Source organism: Mercenaria mercenaria, chromosome 17 (genome assembly GCF_021730395.1).
Source record: "Mercenaria mercenaria strain notata chromosome 17, MADL_Memer_1, whole genome shotgun sequence".
NCBI lineage: Eukaryota > Metazoa > Mollusca > Bivalvia > Venerida > Veneridae > Mercenaria > Mercenaria mercenaria.
The window spans coordinates 12,581,159-12,606,222 of record NC_069377.1 but is presented as its reverse complement, the minus strand read 5'-3'; the positions used below and the strand labels follow the sequence as shown (position 1 = coordinate 12,606,222).

Sequence of the window (25,064 nt, the reverse complement as noted above, 5' to 3'; positions counted from 1 at the left end):
ACGCCGTAACGAACGTTTTGAAATGTGTTTTTGCTACTGTTTACAGTAAAGTGCATAATAAAAGCTAATTTTACAACCTTTGGAATAGTTAAGAATGACATACAACATGGCTTGTAAATGTCTTAGGCGTAAAAAATTGTTTGTTTCCGGTAACATACTCAAAAAGTTAAGGTAGGTAGGTCGGTATTCATTTTTTTTTATATTAAGTGGGACTTTTCGAAAATTATTTTCGTGTAAAAATATGAAAAAAATCAATAAGGGGGTTATGCCTTTAGAGCAATAAATTGATTTCTAACGTCACTGACCATGTTTAAAGCATAAAAAGTGTAGTTTTAAAACTGTTTGTTAAAAAGTTGAAAACAAAATTCTCCAAGGCCATAAAAACATTTATGGCCGGGCCAAAAATTTAGGGTTGGTGGGGATACCGGAAACAAGCATTTTTTACGCCCTATACATATTTAAACAGAAATCAAGAAAAACCCATGTTACAGAAAATGTATATCAAACAGTAGGACAGAATTACGAAATACATTTTCATTATCTATATGTGTCACATCAAGATGTCCCATTTTTTTTGCGATCATTTCTCCAGTATAATGAGTGTGCGTCAAATATGTACGTTTGTTTTTCTTCTGGCTGCAACTTCCGCCTTGGAGGTAGTGATACAGCAGCCGACGAAAAATGGAACTTTTGACGTCGGCATTATTATTACACCCGGAGCTGACATAAAGGGAGAGGCGTATGAGAAACTAGGTAAGTAACGGTCATGAATTGTTTACTGCAAACTTAAACGTTTTGCATTTTTTATTTATATTTAAAATTAGTAAGAATCTAGACCGCTGCCTTTTTCATGGCTATACAAAGTTCACTATAAAATCGATGTTCATCAAAAACGCATTAAAATTGATGTTTACTAAAAAAAGTTTAAACATGCCTTGAATTTTCACATCAATTGTTTGATCATATATTCACTAATTGTCTATAGATATGTTTGAACACATGAACACTTACCGTTTTAAGCATGTGATCACTTCCTTCAACAATTCATCCGCATATATATTCAATTCAAATGTGTGTGTGTGTGTGTGCGTGTGTGTTGAATATGTCTTTACCTGCCTTCACCATAAGTTTGTTAGTTAGAATTTATCTTCACTTACTTTTACGATGAGTTTAAACGTACCACTATTTACTTCTACAGCTTTTATGAGCATATATTCGCAAACTTTCTAAAAGTCTTCAGTTTGTGATCATTTACTTTAACAATTTGTCTGTACTTTCAAATGGCTGAAGCAAAAAGTGCAAAATACGTTTAACCATTTCTTTACTTACAATATCAACTTCTAAATTTGTTGCATGTGACACTTCTTACCTTACCAATTTGTCTAAGAATAGATGTACATGTTTTGAACATAACATTTATTACCTTAACACTTTCTTAGTAGAATATATTCACTTACTTTTAAGACATGTTTGAAAAGCCCATCTTACCGTAACAATTTGTCTGCGCATGTATTCAAGACATTCGAAGAAATGTTTGGACATTACATTACTTACCTTAAGAATATTTGTATGCATATGTTCACTTACATTCAGGACATGATTAAACATTGCATAGATTGCCTTAGCAAATTGCCTCAGCATATATTCAAATCATTCTAAGACGTACTTAAACACTACAATACTAACAACATTAACTTGTCTTAATAAACATTTACATACTTTCAAAGCAAAACATATCATAACAATTTGTCTGAGTATATATTAAATTCACTTAATGTCATGTTTGAACATAACGTCGCTACCAACAACAAATTGCCTAGCATATATTCACATACATGTACTTCCAAATCGTGGTGTAATATTACATAACTTATCTTAACAATTTGTCTGAGAATATTTTCACTCAATTTTAAGATATATTTGAACATATTTGTGAAAATATGCTCAGATAAGTAACATATATTGAAAGTATGTGAATATATATTCTGAGTAAGTGTTAAGGTAACTAATGCTATGTTCAAATATGTAAATATATGCTCGGACAAATTGTTTTAAGTAATCTAATTTTCAAATATATCCAAAGCACAGTACGCATTTCCAAGTTAAATCTTTAAAGAGTTATTCCAGACAGTACCTAATGACGATATTTTGCATTTCTTGAAAAAGACATATGACAATATATTACACCCCTCATGCCTCTGGTTCTAGTATTGAACTGATCTATGATATCAAAGTGCTACAAATGATAACAACACATAGTACGAAATACCACTAATTTTTATATCTATCCATGTCTGATGTTTATCTGACAATAAATATTTTTAATATATTTGATATTTTGGTACTGTTTGCAATTGAATTATTGCATAGAATCGCCGTAAAACTCGTTCATTCATTTATTTCAGTGTGCATAAAAAGTCTGAAGATAGTTTGCCACTTTGTGATAATAAATATATGCTTATCATTTGCGATTTCGTTCTACCAATACATCAATGATATTTGTAGGTAATTTTGTGACCTTGGTGCAAAATTTTCACGTATTAAAAATTTATGAATGCACTGCTAAATTGCTCTGATTTTCAAGGTACCAAGTTTCAAGAGTCGTTCCCAGGACGTATGTGGGTAGCATTGCTGTGTGATTTCCCTTTCAATATCCCTAATCCAATACAACTTGCTTCTGGGATAGATGAATCAATTTCCAAATTCAAGAATGCGGGATTTCAAGGAAACAACATCTTCCTGGCAGGTCATAGCCTAGGTGGTAAGTACAAAATACAACTGTTAGTTGGTTTAATAAAAGGAGGACAAAGATTATATTTAAAAAAAAACTTAAGAAGAATGCAGTCCTCTAAATCCGAAAGCCTGCAGCAGTATACGTACTGTCATTTACATCATTGACAAAACACAAAAAGTAAAACAAATTTACAAACGGAAAAAGCAAACAAATATAGAAATACGTTCTGCTGGGCACCGCCTTGGAATAATTACACACTGACTCTTAGCCCCCACTGTTTTCCAATGCCACTGGGCGGTGTAATGTAAGGCAAACACGTAAACACGCGTATAGGCAACAAAAGAAACTATGTACAATCCACAGAAATGCACAGCTCATAGAATATATAGAAAACCTGAAGAACCATACACCCATCAGCTACATTCTTTTACACCGGGAGGCAAAGCCAAAAGAGAAATACTATATTAAAAGCCTGTCTTCCACTTGTCCCGTCAGACACCATTCAAGAGGAAAGTGTTGCATCCAATTGTAAAAAGGCTGATACCAAACGTATGGTGTTCTCAAAATAGCGGGGCTATTACCTGATTTAATAAGCGTTTCTTTAATATTTCACTAAATTCGACTTAAAAATTGCCATATCCCAGAATTTTACGAATTCCAATAAAAGTCTGGTTGAGACTATATTTAAAGATCTTACATGCCTACCTGTGTAAGACAGGGTTTTCCCTACCCGAGGGACAGTGTGGAATGGAAAACCGAGCGTTAGCGAGCTTTTTTATCCATGCTGCCCCGAGGGTTGGGAAAACAGCTGTATTACACAGGCAGACATGTTAGATCATTTTTCTTGCCTATCACGTTCAAAATAGATCGTGGAGACAAATAGATCTGGGTATTTCCTGACATTATTTATAAAATTTATGACGTCACAACAGTGCCAGTACTATGTGACGTCACCTTAGTGCACGCTATTTTAAACAAGGTTTTTCCAGCGCTAGGGAAAGACAGGAATATCTATCTAAGGCGCGTGCTCGGACAAACGTATATCTACTTTCCCCGCTAGGTAGGCAAGAAATACCTTGTTGCAAAAGTGTTTTGTGCTTAAAATTGAATTTCAAAACCAAATCTGAATCACGACAGAACACACATTGACTCGTCCTTATCCTATTCTTAGAAGATTTTTGACAGGAGACGCCGTATCTATCTCAGCCCAACATCCACACACCCCATAATGTTCTTGGTACAATGAACTGTTCTGTATTTCTCTGATAGAGCCCATTAAGAAAAAATAGCTAAGCACAAAATAGCCTTGAAATTTCGAATACTAGTAGTGCTCTTCACGTTTCACTGGTACGCATTCGTGTTTCGTACAAGTTACGTGCATTGATTGATTCACGGCCGCAGTTCCACGGAGAAACTTCGATAGCGATATGATGATATCTGAACAAGCAAGGCGAATCGCGATATGCATAGGTATGATGGCGTTGCACGAAGGTGCGATGGCGGAGCGCAAAGGTGTTAAGCGAAGATCACCATGATGGCGACGCATTCTATTGTGATTGCGAAGCATAAATGTACAACGGCATCGCGCTTATGTGCTATAGCGATGCGCGAAGGTGTAGCCATCGTATCTTGAATATTGCCATGATGAGACAACGTGTCTCGTGCAAAATCATGCCATAAGTTAAAAGGGTAAGCTCACACTTGGAAGTTAAAGGAAAAAAATAGAGACAACACATCATATCCGAGCTTCAACTCCTCTTCGATTAAATAATTTATTAAGTGTCATCGCGACGAGACAACCATGTCATCGGCTGAAAGGTCAAAGACACACTTTTTTCTGGTCGCTTATGCCCTTATCTATTGAACAATTTTGAAATAGCTTGATACAAGTGTACATAACGAGGATACGTATAGTCAAGGGCAAGGCTTCGGTCCGTGTCAAAAAGGTCGATGTCCAAAAAGACTGTATTATTGTTGCGTTTGTTAGGCACAACAGAGGCAAAACCAAATGGAATGAATTTCAAGAGTTAAGTACCGTTTAACAGGTGAACGCCATGTGAGTATTATGTTGCATTACTGAACTAATGCAAAAAGGATTTCAACATTGTTAAGGTTATTGCTAATTTCGAGGCATTTCTGAAGTAAAATTGGCTTCCTGTTTGAGCCGAGTCCAGTAGGCAAATTCAATAGATCTGGGCAGTGATTATCATCCACAGTCATGGATCAATAGCCTGCGCGAACAGATCTAATTTTGCACTCCTATTAAGTTTAAGCTTCCATGACCGATTTTAGCACTGTGACAATAAGACTATAATCTTCGGAAGCTGCCGAATTCAACTCGTGTCAATAATCCGTTTCTGTAAAATTCGCGGTTCCGCAAATTTTTGCAGTCACAGTTTCTTTATTTAGTAAACATAAAGTGCGATGTTATTGTGAGTGCATAACTTAGCTGTGATTTTATGTTATACAGTTTACTAAAAGTAAATTTAGATAACAGTCCTGCAAATTAAAAATGTGCAAACTGCATAGATTTCCTGAAGTATAGACACAACCATTTTACCGAGAATGTCCAATAAACGTATATACATTACATCTAAAACATCAATTGTTGAGCCGTACCATGAGAAAACCAATATAGTGCATTTGCGACCAGCTTTCAAAGCCTACTGCAATTAGAGAAAATGTTAGCGAACAGCATGGGTCCTGACCAGACTGCGCGGATGCGCAGGCTGGTCTGGATCCATGCTCGTCGCAAATGCACTATGTTGGTTTTCTCATGGTGCGGCTCAATTGTTTATTGTGCAGGTTTGTTTGTTGGTATGTACGGACTCAGTCATGCGTCCCAGCTAAAAGGTGTGATGCTGTTTGCCTCGTACCTGACAAGATCACACAGGCTTAGGGACTATCCCCTACCTGTACTGACAATCTCGGGAGACCTGGACGGACTCACTAGGATCACCAGAATTGTTGACACTTTCGAGTAAGCACTATCAATATTGTTTAAGTTTATATGATAATCATAATGTCATATTTGATCGCTTGAGCGGACGCGTTGGCCTACAAAACCGGGGATCGTTATTTCGTCTAGAATTACTAATATTGGGATAAGAGTCCATTGTAAGGGTGCTTTACATCTAGCACGCTAAAGAATCAGGAAAGCTTTTTGAATTCGAGCGTCTTATGTATCATGGACTTTTAACAGTCTTCTGTAGGGGGTGCCCATAAAGGTTTCATTTGGGAACTATATATAAACTTACAAACCGGCGGGGGATCATAATCATGTCAGTTAATAGGAATAAGTGTTGTCCAATCTAAATGCACATTACAGAGCTACACTAAAATAAATTTGAAATTTACTGAACAGCTTAATTGATCGTCAGTGCTGTGTTTAGGATAGTTCACCAGAAGAAAAATCTTAGTCGCTTTTCCTACGTGGTTAATTTTTATCAATTCTTCTCAGAATTCCCGAATTTTACGGTGTTACTGCATCAATACCATTGTTATACTTTGCGCATTTTAACCTTGTCTATTTCAGAGAGTTAGAAAACGAAACTATGCACAATCCAAGCCCCGTCAGTTTAATTTACAAAACACCCGTCATTGTAATGCGAGGTTTAAATCACGGCCATTTTGCTTCCGGAACCATGCCACCCAACGTCCTTGAACATGACCTTCCGGTTGACAATGACATTACATTTGACAATGCTCATCAGACAATTGCTTTCCACGTGACAAATTTTGTTATTGTCAACACTGGCCTACCGAAGGAAAAGTATCTGACAGCCGTAGCAGGGATGAAGATGGCCTACTTCAGTACAAAAGAAACGATACAGGTAGGCTCATTTCGTAACTGTGAGATGGGATTCTAAAAATCTTATTGTGGATTGTTTGAAAAAAAAACATAAAACGCACGATTACTAGTATTGCACGACTCTTTATAAAAATCGCCGGTCCATAGTTTTTTGCTGTTGACAGGACTTAAGTTCGACAAGAAAATTTACTTGACTCAAGAAAAACCTGAAGAAAAAGATTATGAACATTTGAGCCGCACCATGAGAAAACCAACATAGTGCATTTGCGACCAGCATGGATCCAGACCAGCCTGCGCATCCGCGCAGTCTGATCAGGATCCATGCTGTTCGCTAACGGTTTCTCTAATTACAATAGGCTTTGAAAGCGAACAGCATGGATCCTGACCAGACTGCGCGGATGCGCAGGCTGATCTGGATCTACGCTGGTCGCAAATGCACTTTGTTGGTTTTCCCATGGTGCGGCTCATTTATTTCTGATGTCTTGTATCAAAATTCTTACTGAATGTCTTGCCGGTCAATAGTCAAAACTGTTTGCTTTCGATCCCAAGCAAATTGTTCTATTGACCGTCAAGCCATTCAATAATAAGTGTGTAATATTTCATAACTGGAAAGGGATGTTGAAAATCTTACTGTCGCTGCTAGTTTGAAGGTAATGTATTTTGATGCAAGACAAACGACACGGGTAGGTTTCAGTAGTTTAGAGCACCTTTTGTATATACATGTGGATCGAAGTTCTCGTCATCCAAAAAAAAATTGTACCTGAACTTTTCTTATTTTGAAAACAAGTAATGTTGGTGAAAACGAATGACCAACAGATTGCAAATGTGCAAAAATTGGATTTGATGAAGCTGAAGCTGAAAATATTGTTTTTAAAAATGAAAAGAAAAGAGAACAGTAAGGTTAATGGAAAACAAGCATCGAATAATTTAAATAAACTATAGCAGAAAAACATTAGCAAATTGCGTAGAAATTATATTCAAGGCAACTGGAACGATGTGAGAGAAAATCACACAGAAGAAGATTTAAAGTGTCTACAGAGGTTCGACAAAAGAAGGGACCAGAAGCACTTCACTTTTCCTAGTATAAATGACTTGAACATTTATATACAATGTATCATAAAAAGGCAGGCCAAAAAAATAATGTTCTTAACAATGACACGCAAAAATGTGGACTCAGTAGAAGATGCGACGACATAAAACTGGACATTATTACGACACAATGTCATGACTTTAAGCAATCAAAAACAAAATAACTTGATCGAATGTATAAATTTTCGTATATTTTTTGTAGAAAGCCTTAAAGGCAGTTTCGGAAGAGTCAGTCATTCGAGTAAAAACAATACTGAAACAATGGGACATGCTCTGCTCTTCTATAAACGACTTGGGCAAAACATAAACTTTTTAAAACCGATGCATCACCATAAAGTTGTTTACCACGTATATGATTTCTACCTTAATTGATTAAATGTCAATAAAATAAACATTATACAGTTTTGTTTTGCATTATGCACTTACCTATTGCATTCCAGCCTTTGTCTCGTGTCAAGGCCATGGACATCAACACAGGTAAATCTTCCACTACAACAATTACCGCGCAAAGATGTCTCCTTGGTAACAAGTTGGCTTCACATGTGGACGTGAGTACTCATGTGATTTGAGAATGGTCTACTTTTCAGCTTTCGTTAGACAACTCAGAGTTTTACTTCAACATATTTTACTTGATTATTGCTTTTACGAACGGCTTAATATTTCTGACCACTTGAAAGTGCGCTAGACAGATCTGTGCAAACTTTAAGCAAATTTATGTCACTTTTGTCCATCGCCATTTCGAAGAAGGGATAAAGAAATGGACTGCGTCTGTCAGTCCGTCTACTGCGTGTTCACTCCATAACTCCAACAAGGGATTTCGAAATTGCTTGGCAAATATTCCATATAATAAAACATGGCACTTGAAGACCAAGGTCTTTAGCTTCAATGTCAATCTCACACTTGGAGGTCAAACTTTAATAGTGGTCCATTACGTGTCCGGTCCATAACTCTGCCAGTAATGAATGGATTTTGAAATTGCTTGGCACATATGTCTTCCATAATGAGACGATGTGTCGTGCGCAACCCCCATACCCAGACCCATACCACTTCAAGTTCAATGTTAAGGGTGCTTGGGACGTGCGAGGTGCTGAACATTCCGTTCCTCCTTAAACCCCAGGGCTCAGTTTAAAAGGAAAGGCTCCACCCACAAGATGTCAGTCATTGCATATTCAAAAACCATTTAGACATCCTTCAGTTTTTTTTTTTGAGTTTGCCAGTATTATTCTGCTCTGTTGTGTTTTATACAGCAGAGGAACTGTTTGTAGATTTATCAGTACCAGTGTTCTAATTGTCTTTGACTTACATGTTTTTCTTTTTTTATACCATTCTTGTACTATGTACCTTTCAATGTATGCATGTTTTCTTAAGCTTTATTGTTCTTCGTTGATAGTTATGCACAGCTTTTCTGATTTTTGTCAGTTTTGTTTCTTCATTGACAGGTGAATGACACAGAAATATCTGAACAGGAAATCGACTTTTACGAACCGGATGTGAAAGTGATAAACAGGACGCATGCGCATGTGCAAACTTTCTCGACCGTCGTGACACCCTTTGACCCGGAAGATGTATCATTAAACCCACAAACACCGTCAGAAGTTCAGTCTGTGATGAAGAGCAAGGCTGGAATGATCAAGTTGTTACCAGATGTAGCTTATGATGGCAACAATCTAACTTGTCGGGATCTAAATAAGGTCAGTTTTTTCCTCATAACAGTTTTCTTTTGTTAAAGACGGTGCATCACATGAAGTACAACTTGCATTCAGAGGCCACCCAAGGGAAGGGCAAAAAGTGGTCTCTTACCACAACTGGTGGCATTAACAACACAGAGAGGAACTGATAATGCAAGTGGTATCTAAATATAAATGGTCTCCCAAGCAAGTTTGACTGTACTAGTCTGGACAGGACGATAACGTTATTTCAAGATTTTTCTTAGATGTAAACGAGCATGATATGCATAGTTGTATTTTCTTTTTCACATACATAATAATGTGATAGTAATGCGACTTAGATTCGAAATAGGGGGCATGATAGGCTTGCGGCCAGTAATTAAGGCATCCCCCAGACAGTTTTTCATAAGAATCAAATGGTTTGGTAGTACCAGATGTTTTAATAAAAATTCCAATTAAAAAAAAAATTCTTTTGAAGTATGTATTATCTCACTGTTTCCATGGCAACCATTCATTCTAGGAAATTACAACAATATAGATGGTAAGTCCATTATATCTTAGTCAATTTTGGTGATAAAAATAAAAGTAGTTCCAGAATTGGATCTGAAATATTGACCTTTAATATACTGCATAATTTCAATCTTAATCTTTACTAATTTGCAAACACATGAATATTAATAAGAATGCTAGAAAATGACATTTTCAGTAAATAATAGGTTCTAAGATTTAAACCAGTTTTAATGTATCAAACAGTTTTGATCAGGCTTAAAGTCCTTCAGTATTTTCTGAAACAGTATTTGGTTATTCCTAAGGTAAATAGTTTACTTTATAATAGTTATGTTAAGCTAATTTGCATAAAAGGAACCATTGCTACAACAAAGAGCCCAGGAAACAGGTTATTTACTGAAACCGTATAAAACGATAAAATAAATCGTTATCAATTAATGAAGGATTACTTTAGCTGTAAATGTGAAACACTTAACAAACATGTGCATGAACAGAAAATATACTAGTACTGCAGTTGACTAATAGAAACTATATGAGCCATGTCATGAGAAAACCAACATAGTGGGTATGCGACCAGCATGGATCCAGACAAGCCTGCGCATCCGCGCAGTCTGGTCAGGATCCATGCTGTTCGCTAACAGTTTCTCCAATTCCAATAGGCTTTAAAAGCGAACAGCATGGATCCTGACCAGACTGCGCGGATGCGCAGGCTGGTCTGGATCCATGCTGGTCGCATACCCACTATGTTGGTTTTCTTATGGCACGGCTCAATTATGATGGGCTTCCTGTCTGTATTGTTGTAATGTCCTAAAATGATTTATAGTTCAAAAGTTTTTTTCCTGGGAACATTTTCATTCTGTTTTGGTTTGTCCTGCTGAACGGTTTTGTACCTATGGAAAATAATGTTGAGTGAATAAATAATAGGCCTTACTGCACCAAGATCTATGCTTACTTTAGTACTTTGACTTAATCTTTATCTTTTATCTGCGACTTTGATGTTTCAGATCATTTACCAAGTTGCTTTAAATGCATCGTCAGCTCTGGCTCACAATCGCTCCATAGAAAGGAGGTCTCCGTCCATCACATTTAATGATGACGTCATATCAGATTCTTTGTTGAACTGGTCAGTGGACTCTTTAGACCTACAGTATGGTGTCAATGGGTCTTTGAAGGTCACTTCGTACGCTTATGTTGTCGATCCAGACGACCCAAGTGGAAAAATGGCGGGAACACGTCATTGTAAATTGTTGTCACCGTACAGAGCAATGGAATGGTTTTATATAGACTCATTGAAAAGAAATGCTGGTCATAATAGTTGGTTTCACCATTTGTGATATTTTTTGAATAAAATAATTTGTATCTAGCTGTTTTTTACAAATAGACCATCTATTCTCTTTGGTCTCCGACAATAAACTTTGCTTTTCATGTGTTTTTGTTGGGTCGTAAGTCATACCATTATAAATGAGGTAATTACAGTAACTTTTCATTAAAGGTGGGGAAAGACCCAATGTGCCCCTCCGGGGACTATTTCAGATATCAACGGCCACCTCAGATCTTCTCTGAGACAGCTGAACGGCTGTTTCAGACAAAATAACTCTTCGTTTATTTTAGGTTTTAACGCAGTTGCAAGTAAATGCCAACTTCCCCACATGAATCAGAGATGGAGAACAAGTGATTATAGAGGCATACAGACACTAAATAGAAAATCGCATAATGGCGGACACAAATAGTCCTCAGTTTTTTTGCTCTGTAGAGCTATTTTCCTTATTTTCTTTGCAATTTTTTGGCGAAAATCACATGACAGATCTATGCTTGACAGGTAGGTAGCATTTTCATAATGAAATAACAACATGACAATTTTTTTCATGGAAACTTAGATCACACACCACCAGTATAATTTGGGGTCTCATTTTTTAGCTGATTTTGCAGTTTGTGTGTTTGACTGAAATTATTTTTCTTGCATCAAACATGACACCCACTTTTCTTTTGATTTTTAGTTAACACTGACAATATTCTTCAAGAAAATGTAAGTTACAGAAATTTAAAATGGGTCCTGATGTGTGCTGCGGTCATTGGAAATAGGTCAGTTTTATATAGAATAAAGAACAACAACTATTTAGTGTGTTATAACCTATAGACACAATGTCTTTTATCAAGTCGTCACGGAGAACATACACCTTGCCCAGGGACCGAAGTCATGACCCCGTGATCCGTAGATCTGCGCTCTCCCTTTTGAGCTAAGCGAGCGGGCTTTAAAAAAAATCTACTTCCCAAGCGCAATTTCAATCGGGGTAAATAACCTTTGAATAAAAAAAATAGGCCTTTTCACTGGCGGCTTACATACTGTTTCATATATTTTTTCTACTCGCTTATTAACAAATATGTTCAGCCTTTTTCAAAATTTGGGCATCTATATATGTACCAACTCTATATTGTTATTTATTCAAGTTATCCTTCTTTTGAAATTGGGTATCTAATGTATCTATGGACCAACTGCTATGTAGTAGGTAAGGCATCACTCTTTCGTACTTGGGCATCTGTGGACCAACTGCTATACAATAATTTAAAGGCATCCCGACATTGGCCAGGGCATCTACGGATCAATAGATATTAAATAATTTAAGGCATCACTCTTTTAAAAATTTAAGGCATCTATGGATCAACCACTTTGTAGTAAGGCACCCCTCTTTCGCAAATGGGCATCTATGGACCAACAAATATGTGGTAGGTAAGGCATCCCTCTTTTGACCAACTGCTGTGGATGCATTTGTCGAGAGGGCTAAGACGCTTTCCTACGGAGCTGAATGCCGCGGATTCGATTCCTGGCTACTCACATTGCGATATGTCCTTGGGCTAGGCACTTTATCACGACTGCCTCAGTCGACCCAGCTGTAAATTGATACCAGCAAATTGCTGGGGGTAAGGTAGGTAGTTCTATAGTAGGTAAGACACACCTCTTCCGAAACTGGACTAACTGCTTTTTAGTAAGGCATCCCGTTTTAGTCATTGGTCATCTATAGATCAACAGATATTTAGTAAGGCATCCATTTTTGGAAGTTGGCATCTATGGACCAACCACTGTGTAGCAAGGCATCCCTATTTCGAAAATGGGCATCTGTGGACCAACAAATCTGTAGAAGGCAAGACATCCCTTTTTGAATAACTACTCTGTTGCAAGGTGTTCCCCGTGTCGAACTTTGTATCTACTGCTATATAGTAGGTCAGACACTTTTTTCGAAATTGAGTCTCTATGACCAACTAAGGCACCCCTTTTTCAAAATTTGGCATCTATGGACCAACTACTTTAAAGACAACCCTCTTTCGAGACAAGTAATCTGTGGATCAAAGGATAAATATCGAGTAAATCATTCAGCATCTATGCACCAACTGTCATATAGTAAGTAAGTTATCCCTCTTTCGAAACTGAGCTTCTATGGACCAACTACCATATAGTAAGGCATTCCTCTATCGAAATTTGGTATCTATGAACCAACTGTTGTATAAGGCATCACTCTTTCAAAACTGAGCTTCTATGGACCCATTCCTATATGAACACATTGCTATACAGAATGCAATCCTGTTTTGAAATTGGGCTTTTATGAACCAACTGCTTTATAGTAAGGGATTATACTCTTTTGAATATGAACAAACTGCTACATACAGTATGCATTCCTGTTTTGAAACTGGGCATCTATGATCCAACTGCTACATATAATAAGACATTCATGTTCTGGAATTGGGCTTCTTTTACATATTTGTATGTACACTCCATGTCAATGTAAGTACCCAAGGTGTAGTAATCATTCATACAATACTCTACAAATGGCGGAGTGCATATACTTAGGCTGGAAAACAAAAGACTAAAAGACAGTGTCAGTTTCTACGTATTGCTTTATTTCACCATTTAACTACATCCTACAGACAACTGACTGCTCTTATATCTAACACACAGGTTATTCTCGCGCAGTCATACTACACAAAACACATGTACATTGTAAGCACCCAAAATAATTTTTGTTAATTTGTAAAGTACGCAGAAAAACTTAGTACTAATTATGTAAAAACTGATCAAAATACTACAAGTTAGGGTTTTCTTTATCTCCAAAAAGGGAGAGGCCATTTCGTGTGTAAGAAATGGTTAAAAAATACTAATTAATAATCAAACAATGAACACAATAAAATAGATCTAAGTTAGTACAGCACATAGTTAAGTATCGAAAAACATAAGAAAATGAACAAAATTCAAAACATTTCAAAATGTTTAACATAACTTCTAAAAGGAAACAAACAAAAATCATCATGGAAAGGATTAAACAAATGCAACAACAAAAAAACACCGGACATAAAAAGATTTTTGTTCATGAACAAAAGAACGTATAAGCATGCTATAAATGAGAGTTTTTGTCGACAATTTTTAAAAACCCTTTCTCAAAACAAGAAGAAAAAAAAGGCATTAGAAAAGAATAAATAATTGAGAAATATTTTTTTCTTCATTATAAATGGTTTTTTTTCTATTTAAATAAGAGTGATTCCTCAGAGAGAACACATGTGACGTTATCTACCGATAAACCCACCCCTGATTAATTTGTGAATCGAAGAGACAAATGGAATAATTACCAATTAATCACATACTGAGAATGCCAATGTGTAATGGAAAAACACTGATTTTTTCATCATCCATTTCTGTTGATGGAAAAAAAACGAATTTCTTAAAAGAAATGATATGATAAAATATTACAAACTGAGAACACTTTTTTCACTGTAGGTGTTTATATAATACGTATTTTTACAAAAACTGATATGCACTCTTAAAAAATCAAAATAAAAGAGAATGAACACATCCAGAAATTATCAGATAGTTTTAAAATAACTACAAAATGAACACAAAATGGCTGAACACTAGAAATACAAGAATAGCTTGAACACAACCTGAACACAAGCTAAAGAAAAAATAAAATGACACAGTCTATAGAAAATTAAAATGACACAGTCTGCAGGAAATAAAAATGGCACTTATGTTTTGGAAGATGGCAGTGACAGTTTAACAAGGAAGTTACTTGTATAATAATACATTCAAAACATCTGAAAAACTCCTCTTTCATCGTTTCATTCCACAGAAACATTTTCATTTTCACTTACACTCAATCTACAACATTAATTTTTTTCACATCAAGTTATATATCTGATTTATACTGAAATATCTATATGGGTAACACTTGCTTATTTTTCTTTACTCATTTGGCTACTTAAAGATTAACAATCATCATTTAAATGAAAAATACAAAAATGTACAAAAGGTTTTAGAATTTTAAGAACTTTTGATCATTGAGCATAGCTATTTAAGAATATATCTGAATCAGTTACTGTGATCCAAGCATATCACAATTTCTACAATCTTATTTACTTGTCTTTTAATCAAAGCATTCACTTTTCATCCTATAAAAAGGACTTTTAAAAGCTATCAAAGCAAAATTGCAAGTACGCTTATTTTTGTGTCCATTATTTTAATCTATTTATTTCTTTAAAGTTAAGCATCTATTAAAGTCATTTGCACTATATTTTGAATACAAATTATTCAGTTGCGAGCCAAATGTTTGGAATTAATTGATTTCTAAGCATACTTAGAAAGACTAGGAATGGTATTTTTCTTAACCGTTATCATGCTGGACATGAATGATTCTGCCTTTGCGGCCAGTATAGATCATGATCTGCACTGTTCGCTATTCAGTCAGTATCTTTTTGGTAAGCATCCCCTTTTAACACTTAATGGTACTGTCCAAATTAACAGACGGACAAGTTCATTATAGAAATTTAGCGGGGTAAGGGTTAAACATTTGAATCACCATACAGCAGGCAAACAAATCGTATCATCACAACCATTATAGGAGACAAAACTAGTCAAATAGTTATACATTTACTATAGCAAGATGAGAAAAATTCATAACATTAATTAACTATTAGTAAAGGGTAACTTTTGACTTATTTTTTCTGTGACTTTTAATGTTCATTTGGTGAAAATTCTGTGCTTTTCCTGAACTGTTGAATTAAATTTGTGATTTTTCAAAAGGGAAAATCAGGGTTTTTTTAAGAGATATTAAAAACTTGTTACTTTTTTACACAATTTATTTTCACATAATTTAAAATTTACCTTGCCTGAAGAATTAAAACACCAGCATCTTGCCAGATGGAAATTTTAAATTGTTGACTACTGGTGTGGAATGCACCTTGGTAAAATTTAAGGCAAAATTTACTCTTTATTAACTAGTAAATAATACTAGCAGTAAGGACAGTATTTGAAATTAACAAAACTGTTATTTTACACAAAACAAAATAACCGTTATCACTAGATCTACCTGTTATTATTCAATTTGGGAGTTGTGTTATTAAAGACGAAACTTGGAACTCTTTACTTCTGTTATCAAGATTGTTACGCATAATACTTGCATTATTCATTTGTTGCATAAATGTGTAAAACATCACTCTGAAAGACCAGCAATCTCTTTAGATGTATTTCCATTAGGCCACAGTTTTAACATTATACCGTCTACCACTTTAAAGGCTGAGAGTTACTCTTTAAAGATATCTAGCACAAAAATAGCTGATAGTTACTCTTTAAAGATATCTAGCACAGAAATCGTTTTTTAGTGAAAATTATATCTTAAAAACAATAAAATAATCTTATGAACTATATAACTATGTACACAATTCAATTCTCTAGGGGACAGAATCTTGCAATAAAAACATCGAATAAAAATCAAAGTACAATATTCATAGCTTCACATACGATATAATATGCATATATTCAATATATACCAAAAATATGCTAAAATGTATATAAATTATAGAAACAACAAACAATAATTTTGACAAAATTATACAGCAAAAAATTATATAATTTATAAAATTGCCTGTGTATGTACATGCGTGTATTACTAAGGTTGTAGTAGACCATAAAAACAAATTCTTACATAAAAAAACCCAAACCACAGGACTATATATTTTCTATTACATATAAAAGTAAGTACTTTAACCTTCTATTCAACAAACTGCGCTATTTCAACAAATGAATTATACTCAAAATCATTTCAAAAATACTAATCTATACTCAAAAAAATTGATTTATACACAACTTTATCATAATTGCCAAAAAAGAACAGACAATATTTTCTAAAACACAGTTATCTTTTATACTAAATGTTTTTTTCTAAGTAAAGAATTTTTTGTACATTTTTGAAGGCAAGAATATCAATTTAGTTTTCTTTCTATGTCTGCCTTTGAACAAAAAAACTGAGAAAAACAATGTGGGTTTTAACATAAGAATATGTCTAAAGGACTTTACAACCTTAGCCTATGTATATAAATTATAACAATTATGTAGGTGGGCTATTATAGGAGAACCAAGCTGTTAAACAGTAGTTTTTTCTTCTTTTTTCTAATATTTTTTTCTATTTCAGCAAAGTCAACAATAGAAATAAAATATTAAAGTAGCAGAACCGTAATTTCCACCATCAAAATCTGTCCAATTATTTTTATTCTCAATCATAACTTTTTTCGGCATTCTTCCTCTGTTAATTGTAAGAACCAAAATGCCGAAATCCTGTTATTATTCAGAATACGTAACGAAACAGACTATGTTGACTGTTGTTACGAAATGCTACCTTAACAAAGAGATCCGATACAATTTTACCATATAAACATCAACAAAAGTAATATTTCAATAACTTTAACCTTTCTAACAAAAGAAAATAGTTACAGACTAGTCAATGGTATCATTGTAATACACTCGCTAAATGTATGAGACGTAAAACACATACCTTATTTGGTCCCTAAAGAATAAATGCTGTAACAGAAACACTTTTGGGGATTTTTTTTCCTCAAAAATATTTCAATGTGCGAAGTAAAGCTAGTGTAATTTTTTTTTTGGCTGAGATCAAAACAAAGTAAGAGCTGCGTTAAACAAAACGTTTAATAAAAATGTACAAAAATTTATATTAAATTTGGTGGAATAAAACTGTATTACAGAGAAATTATTAGTTATAACAATCTCTGTACAAGCGAATAAATGAATATTGATACAATATAGCACTCTGTTTGCAAATAACTGCAAGATCATGCAGATTACATGGAAAATATAAATGAGCCGCATCATGAGAAAACCAACATAGTGCATTTCCAACCAGCATGGATCCAGACTAGCCTGCGCATCTGCGCAGTCTGGTCTGGATCCATGTTGTTTGCTAACGGTTACTCTAACTGAAATGGGCTTTGAAAGCGAACAGCATGGATCCTGACCAGACTGCGCGGAAGCGCAGGCTGGTCTGGATCCATGCTGGTCGCAAATGCACTATGTTGGTTTTCTCATGGCGTGGCTCAAATGTCGTAATGACATAATTTGGTTTATTTACAAAAACAAAACATTCAAATTCAGCACTACTTCTACCATTTTGTATATAACATCATTTTTAAAAACAATTTACTTTACCGAGACAGACATCCTCCAATACCGATATTCAAAGCTGAGATCTGTGTGGATTTTTTTTTTATGATTTTAACGGATAATTATAATGTAGGCAGATAACTTTTGGAATTAAAAGTCATGGACCCATTATGGCACTCGGCTATTTCTGTGTTTTCACATGTACCAATTCGGCAATTTGGAATTCTTTGGTCGTAAATATAGCACAACATGCACATGGCTTTCTGTAAAGGGTCGGAAAAATTCTGAGTTCCGAATTTGAATACATAAAATCACAATGTGACGAATGTCATTCTAGGTCCACTACATTAAAAAGAAGACTAGGAATTATACAGCGTTAACTTTTTGCTGCATTTTATGCATTAGAACTTACAAATACGAGCCTTATAACGAAATAAAGCACTTCATAAAATTGTTATAAATATTACATAATAGTTTATAAAGGAAATGGTGAATTCTTGCTACACTGCCTTTCTATTCCAGAATATGGAAATTAAAATCTTGTTTTTTTTTCTTTTCAGAATATATTAATGATTTTATTGTAACTGCTGTAATGCTCTGTTTTCAAGCCTTGAAACAAGAAACATTGAAAAATGTATCCACCTACACTAAAATCAATGGTATGAAATATTCAACAGAATGAGCGTTTTTGGCTTACGTATGTGAAACAAAAAATAAAATGAAAACAAAATTTATTATCATTTTGGCATCCGACTTACACTGATCGTTTTTGTTAGACTAAGAATTTACATTAATAACAATTCAATTTTCTTCCTTGATTTTACTAGATGCAATTTTGGAATTTTTAAAAGCATTTGAGTAACTAAAATGTTAAAGCAAATGTGATTGCCTTTTGACAGGTGTATAATTTCAAATTGTAGATGTTAAATTCAACCATACAAATCTGATTTCTTACAGAAAACATGAACAAAAACATCTTACACTAACCCTCAAAGTTTTAAAAATTTATAAAAAAAATTTTACTCTAAGGGTGAATGAAAGGAAGCAAACAAAACATATTTGAACTTAAGACTTTTAAAAGTTTTTTTTCCTTTTGGAATGATAAGGTCAGTTATATAAAAAACAAAAACACAGTCAGGATATGTAAACTAAAACAAAAAATTCAACAAACCATTGGCAAAGTTGTGCATAAAATATTTACAATTTGTTTGTATAAGTTTTAGGAATGTAGCCTCAAGGATCTTGAAAGTAAAACAGAATATTGAATATAAAGGGAAGTTACTCTTGAAACTAAACAGAATACTGGATATAAAGGGAAGTTACTCTTGAAACTAAACAGAATATTGGATATAAAGGGAAGTTACTCTTGAAACTAAACAGAATATTGGTTATAAAAGGGAAGTTACTCTGTGGAACATTTTCATGACTTATCTTTCCTATCTATAATACAAATATTCTGAGAATAACATCATTGCCATTTCACATGTTAAGAACAGGATTCAATTTGTAAATTTACAAGTCAAAAATGGTTCAAAATGTGTAAGATCTTAAATGTAAGTTTTGCAAAAATTGTCAAAAATAATGTGCTTCTTCTACCCAATAAAACAACTTTTTAGGGTTAATTCTTTATATTTTTTTATACAGTAATATGTTGCACATTTAAAGTTATATTAGTGTTCCAACACCTTCTCCACCACTCAAAAAAAAAATTCTTACAAAATAAGATGGCAGTTCCTGCTGTATCGAGATTGACCCTATAATTTAAACTGGATATAAATTGGTTTAATAAGGAGAATTTCAATAGGAACAAATTATTTGTTACATAAATCTATAAAAGAGACAGAAGGAAAGACAAAAAATATCTTTTTTTGTTAAATCCTTATACTTCTAGAGCAAATTTCTTGTGTAAGTCAGCAGTTTTCCTCAATCACTTTATCCCCTATACTGAAGCTATTTGAAACTTTTTTTTTTTAATTTTCTTTCATGATCATTTTTCTGAACACTAAAGTAACATTATTTTAGGCTGCAACAATAAAACAATTTGATTTTTAACAAAACACAAAAAAGAACATGCAGTTATGTTACAGACTGACGAATAAAAAAAGGGACCAAAGTACAACAAGCATACTTGAAATTAAAGATTAAAGATGATTCAAAAACATTAAAATATGCTGCCCTCTGGATTCTATAGGCACAAAGTCTCTGGACATTCATTTTCTCTGGTCATTTCACTGTAAGGCTACATCAAGAAAATCTTTTGTTTTACAGACTGTACTGGAAATAAGTCCCCCCCCCCAAACCCCACTCCAAAAAAGAAGTTATAAAATTCATAATTTTCTTTCATTGTTCTAAGTTCCCTTCTCCTAGCCCTCTTCGACAGAAAGAGTTCGCCAATAAGATGAAATTTTTTGCAACCCAAACTTTAATATCTGAAGTTCCTTTCTGACTTTTTGGAAACCATTATATATTAACTGTGTTTTTTTTGTGTGTTACAAAAGAGCTTATAAATCCCACAAAGCAATGGACATTTCAGTACTTTAAATAGATTTTATAAATGTCAATTATACATGGTAAGCTAAATTTGTTTTTTGTCTTTATCTTGTTACAATTGATGACATTTTTTAATCCTGTACAATCTATAGAACAAAAAAATATTATTCTGGTGTGGCCTTACTGATATGTAGGCCTTAAATGTTAATTTAAATACAGTTTCTGTAAATAAGCACCAATCAAAAAAGCTTGTAATTCCATCAATATAATCATTGTTACTGAAAACACATTTCAAATTTCTAACATCTTTCTTAAAAACATTACAAATTATATAGATGTTTTAAAGTCTACATTTTTTTAAAGAAATCTTAACAGTTTTATCAAAAGGTAAAATACATTATATAGCCACTTTTCCAACTAAAGTCTGAATACTCCAATAATGGCTATGGTTTTCAGATTTCACTATCCTTTTATCTTGAATGCAATTAATATCTAAACATCGCAAAAAAGGCCATACAGAAAATATTGCTTGTTTTTCATGTGCAATTCAATTTGTTGCTTTCCATTTTTCATTTCCGATAACCAAAGCAAATTTTTGTTTCAGTGATATTGAAAATATAGGAAATAAATTACAGCAAATTACATTTTCTTTCTCATTTTAAGAACAACTGGCATCAGTCTATGAAAAATTCAATGCAACCTTGCCATTGGTCAATTTCAAATGTGTGCTCATCAGCCAATCAGGTACTACAGCTTTTAGAATGGTCTTAAGTTTTGAGCAGAATTTGGACAAAAACAAGCAATACTTAAGTACTGGACTAGGCTTAAAAATCAGCAGTAAAAACTATCATAATTTTGATTTTCAAAACAAATAACCATATATTTGACATACTAAGCAAAATATACGAAAACACATACTAGGCAAATCTGCTATTTAATTCACTGTGTTCTCTTGTTTAGTTTTAATACACTCATTTTTCAGTTGCATTTTAAGCAGCAGTGAAACTTCAAAGAACAAAAACATCACCAACAGGTACATTATACTCGGCTTTGTTTACAGTTGCCCAGTCACTTACAAAAATAAAGGTAATAAAAGAATTACTTTTTTTTCTGTGCAATGAAATGTGTGTGACAAGTAGTAAAATGCTTTAGGTATATGTATGTATGCCCTAAACAGTCTAATGCACCACAGTTCATACATTTTATTCGTCTCTGATCCAAAGTTCATGTACAAGGCCTAAGAACTGCTCCTTAACAAGTTCTCTGGCAGTTTTGAAGCAAAAATTTTAAGTCCTTTCTAAAACAATAATTTTGGATGTTTCCACATACAAGTAAATAAGTAAAATTTTTTTAAAAAAATGTTAATATCAGCTCATGACAATTAAAAGAAGCATATTTAAGAATGCTTCCTATGAGACACATCAAGGAGCACTTTTTAACAGGTTAAGTACAGTAATAGCAAAAACAGAACTATTAATTGGTGGGTTCATATCAGGCCAGGTAAAAGACTTGTTAATATTTTTTTTTACACAGGAAAAATAGTGATTAGCATATTAAATGCAACTCTGTATTTTGGCTGACGAAAACTGACAATTTCAGAACAACTTGTATGTACAAATTCATAATCATAAAGAGCCGCAGGAACACATAATTTGTAAAACAGTATTAGTTAATTAAAAACACAATGCACAACTACAAGTTTCTAAAAAATGTGAAATGTACAACAAAACAAATGAGCACATAGTTCACAAAAAAACATTAAACATGTATAATATAAACACTATAAGTCAACCTAAACTAAATTGTCTTTGGTTTGTTCGCCAACCACCAACTGTATTGCATTTAAGCACCAGTTGACCTTTCAGTGGAAATTTCAGATCAAATTACAGATTTGCAGAAAATGGTAGCACTAAAAATAGTAATAGTTCACCGAACTGGCTGCCAGTTTAAAAGGCACCTTGCATAAAAGTCTTATGACACACAACATGATGTTGTTTGATGAAGGAAGAAATCATCATCACATGGAATTTTGTGTCAGCTGCTTATACTCCTATAGTCTGTTTCCAAATATCTGGTTTCCGTCTGCTGCTGCTATTTCTATAGTCTGTCTCCAAATATCTGGTCTGCGTCTGCTGCATCCATAGAGATATCAAAATATGTTTCTTCGCACTATACGTAATGGACAGGTCCATTTTGGAATGTGTATAACCCCTTCAGAAACAAGTGGAATGTCCGAGTCATTATGGAATGTTCCATTTCAGCACTAAGGGTAAGAAGCATTAGTTCTAAAAATGTGTATGCTGCCCATAGGGTATAGGATATAAGACACAAAATCTGTAGTTTGCTCCAAACTTCACCAGAATTAAATGTGAAAATGAAGGTCTGTGACCCAAAGTCATGAAATCAACAAAACACAATGCCTACAGTTTAACTGAGACATTAAAAAATATTTTACATCACACAAAAATAGTTCATGTAAACAACCTTGACAAAAAGTGGATTGTTCCATTCACTTCATAATAATGTATAAATCTTTGGAATACTTTTGTCTACACTGACTAGGAAAAAAATCCTTAATGAAACAAAGTCCGAACACCAATTATGGCCGATTTCGAATGATCGCTCATTCCTCACTAAACGCGAGTACCATGGCAGGATTTTCACTCAATAAATAGTGATCTCTTTAAAAATAAATGATTCAATGGACTTTTGAAAAATATGACGTGCAAATGTATGCGGCAGGATTTTCCGAAATTAGTACATGATACACGGCAGTATCGAATTCAGCTCCTTTAAGCTGGATAGCAAAATGAAATATGCAAATCATATGCGATATGTAAATGAGACGAAGCTATCGAATGAACTGACGTGAATGTCCAACACTACACGATTGATGTCTAATTCTTTCTTGATATGTCAATGTTTAACAAAGGGAACTTATTCCGAATGAGACATGAGTTATTGCACCATAAGTTCACTATATATAGAATAAACTCTCCAACAATTGTCAAATATGGATGCTTTTGTGTAAAAAGTCACTTTAATACTACAACTTGTGCGTAACTAGAATGAATGCATGATTGCTGCCACAATTTGCTGCACAAAACAAACTTCTCATGCGATGATTAATACAACATGAAAAGTAAATACTTTTTTTTATTCATTCAGTTTGCATGTAAAACACCTTCCACAAGACAATTTCCATCGTCATACGAAAAAAAAATTGTTTCTTATTTGTACAGGATTTCTATTTATAGCTTAATCATTCAACTCCTCATCGTGTATATTGCTCTCTATAACATCACGTAAGAGATCATCAACCGAATCTCCTTCCGCATTGATTCCCTTCTCTTCAAAGTTAAGATTTGGTACTAAAATGCTCAACATTCTTACAACGTTCATTCGCAGCATCTTTAGCTTCAGCAAGTGAAGACAATTCGGGCATTTGGTTCCTTCTTCTGAACACTTCATGTTTTTGTCGGATACAGCTAAATCGAGTGCCTCTTCCTTGCATTTCTTTCTCAGATCGATAGCACCAGTATTGTCTTGATGTCTGTTATCATGGATTTCTTGCAATGGATTATGGGTTTTGTGATATTGCTGTTGCTGACCTCCCCCATTTTGCTGCATGGTTTGTTCCGTTGGTTGCTGCCTTGGCTGTTGAAGATTTTGTCCATTGGTGAACTGTGGGGATATCGGGCCATGTCCATTCATGTGGAAAGGTGGACTTGGCTTACTATGGAACGGTTTTCCATAAAATGGGAAGTTCATTAAACCAAGCTTAGCAAACTCGAGAGATTTTTGCGCCATTTCCATACCCTCTGGGAGCATGTGATGAAATGGCGGGAATGGTGGTCGGTGTAACTGCTGATGTGGCGACATTTGCTGCTGTTGTTGTTGCTGCTGGTTTCCAGGAGACATTTGCTGCTGGGATTGTGGGTAATTTGGTGAAAGAACTGGTGAATGTGGTACAGAAGACTGGTTATTCTGCATAAGAGATGGTGGTGAATGCTTGAGCTGTTGGCTTGGAGATGTCTGTGGAAGGTGAAGGCCATTTGGGTTGCCAGGGAATGGTTGGGGCATCATTGGAGATGCCGGCATCTTGAACACTGGGGATTCTCCCGGTATTGGCTGTGTTGCTAGGTAACCCAGACCTCTAGGTGAGCGGGTACGTTTTTCTTTGATGTAATATGACATGATACTATCATGCTTGTTGATGATATGTGACTTTAGACTGTGACTCTGACTGTACTGTACCCCACATGCACCACAAATGTATGGTCTCTCCCCTGAAACAGAAAACCAGTCTTATTCAACTTGAACACATCA

At 34.4% G+C, this 25,064-nt stretch overlaps 2 protein-coding genes across 6 annotated transcripts in view; one reads left to right on the top strand and one right to left on the bottom strand.

Moving 5' to 3' along the window:
• The first annotated feature begins 573 nt into the window (after positions 1-573).
• Positions 574-11,233, top strand: LOC123535953 (uncharacterized). The gene is made up of 7 exons (XM_053528597.1): positions 574-753; positions 2,585-2,761; positions 5,540-5,714; positions 6,270-6,567; positions 8,075-8,182; positions 9,074-9,325; positions 10,813-11,233. Exons 1-7 carry the CDS (start codon positions 597-599, stop codon positions 11,140-11,142), a joined length of 1,497 nt encoding a protein of 498 aa, XP_053384572.1. The 5' UTR covers positions 574-596; the 3' UTR covers positions 11,143-11,233.
• A 2,448-nt stretch (positions 11,234-13,681) lies between these two features.
• LOC123537364 (uncharacterized) overlaps positions 13,682-25,064 on the bottom strand; it is a 109,504-nt gene continuing 98,121 nt past the window's right edge. For all 5 annotated transcript variants that reach the window (XM_053529062.1, XM_045321059.2, XM_045321057.2 and 2 more), the window contains one exon: positions 13,682-25,024. In XM_053529062.1, coding sequence (XP_053385037.1) covers positions 23,994-25,024 — 1,031 coding nt within the window. In that variant the 3' untranslated portion in view covers positions 13,682-23,993. The remainder of the gene's footprint in view (positions 25,025-25,064) is intronic.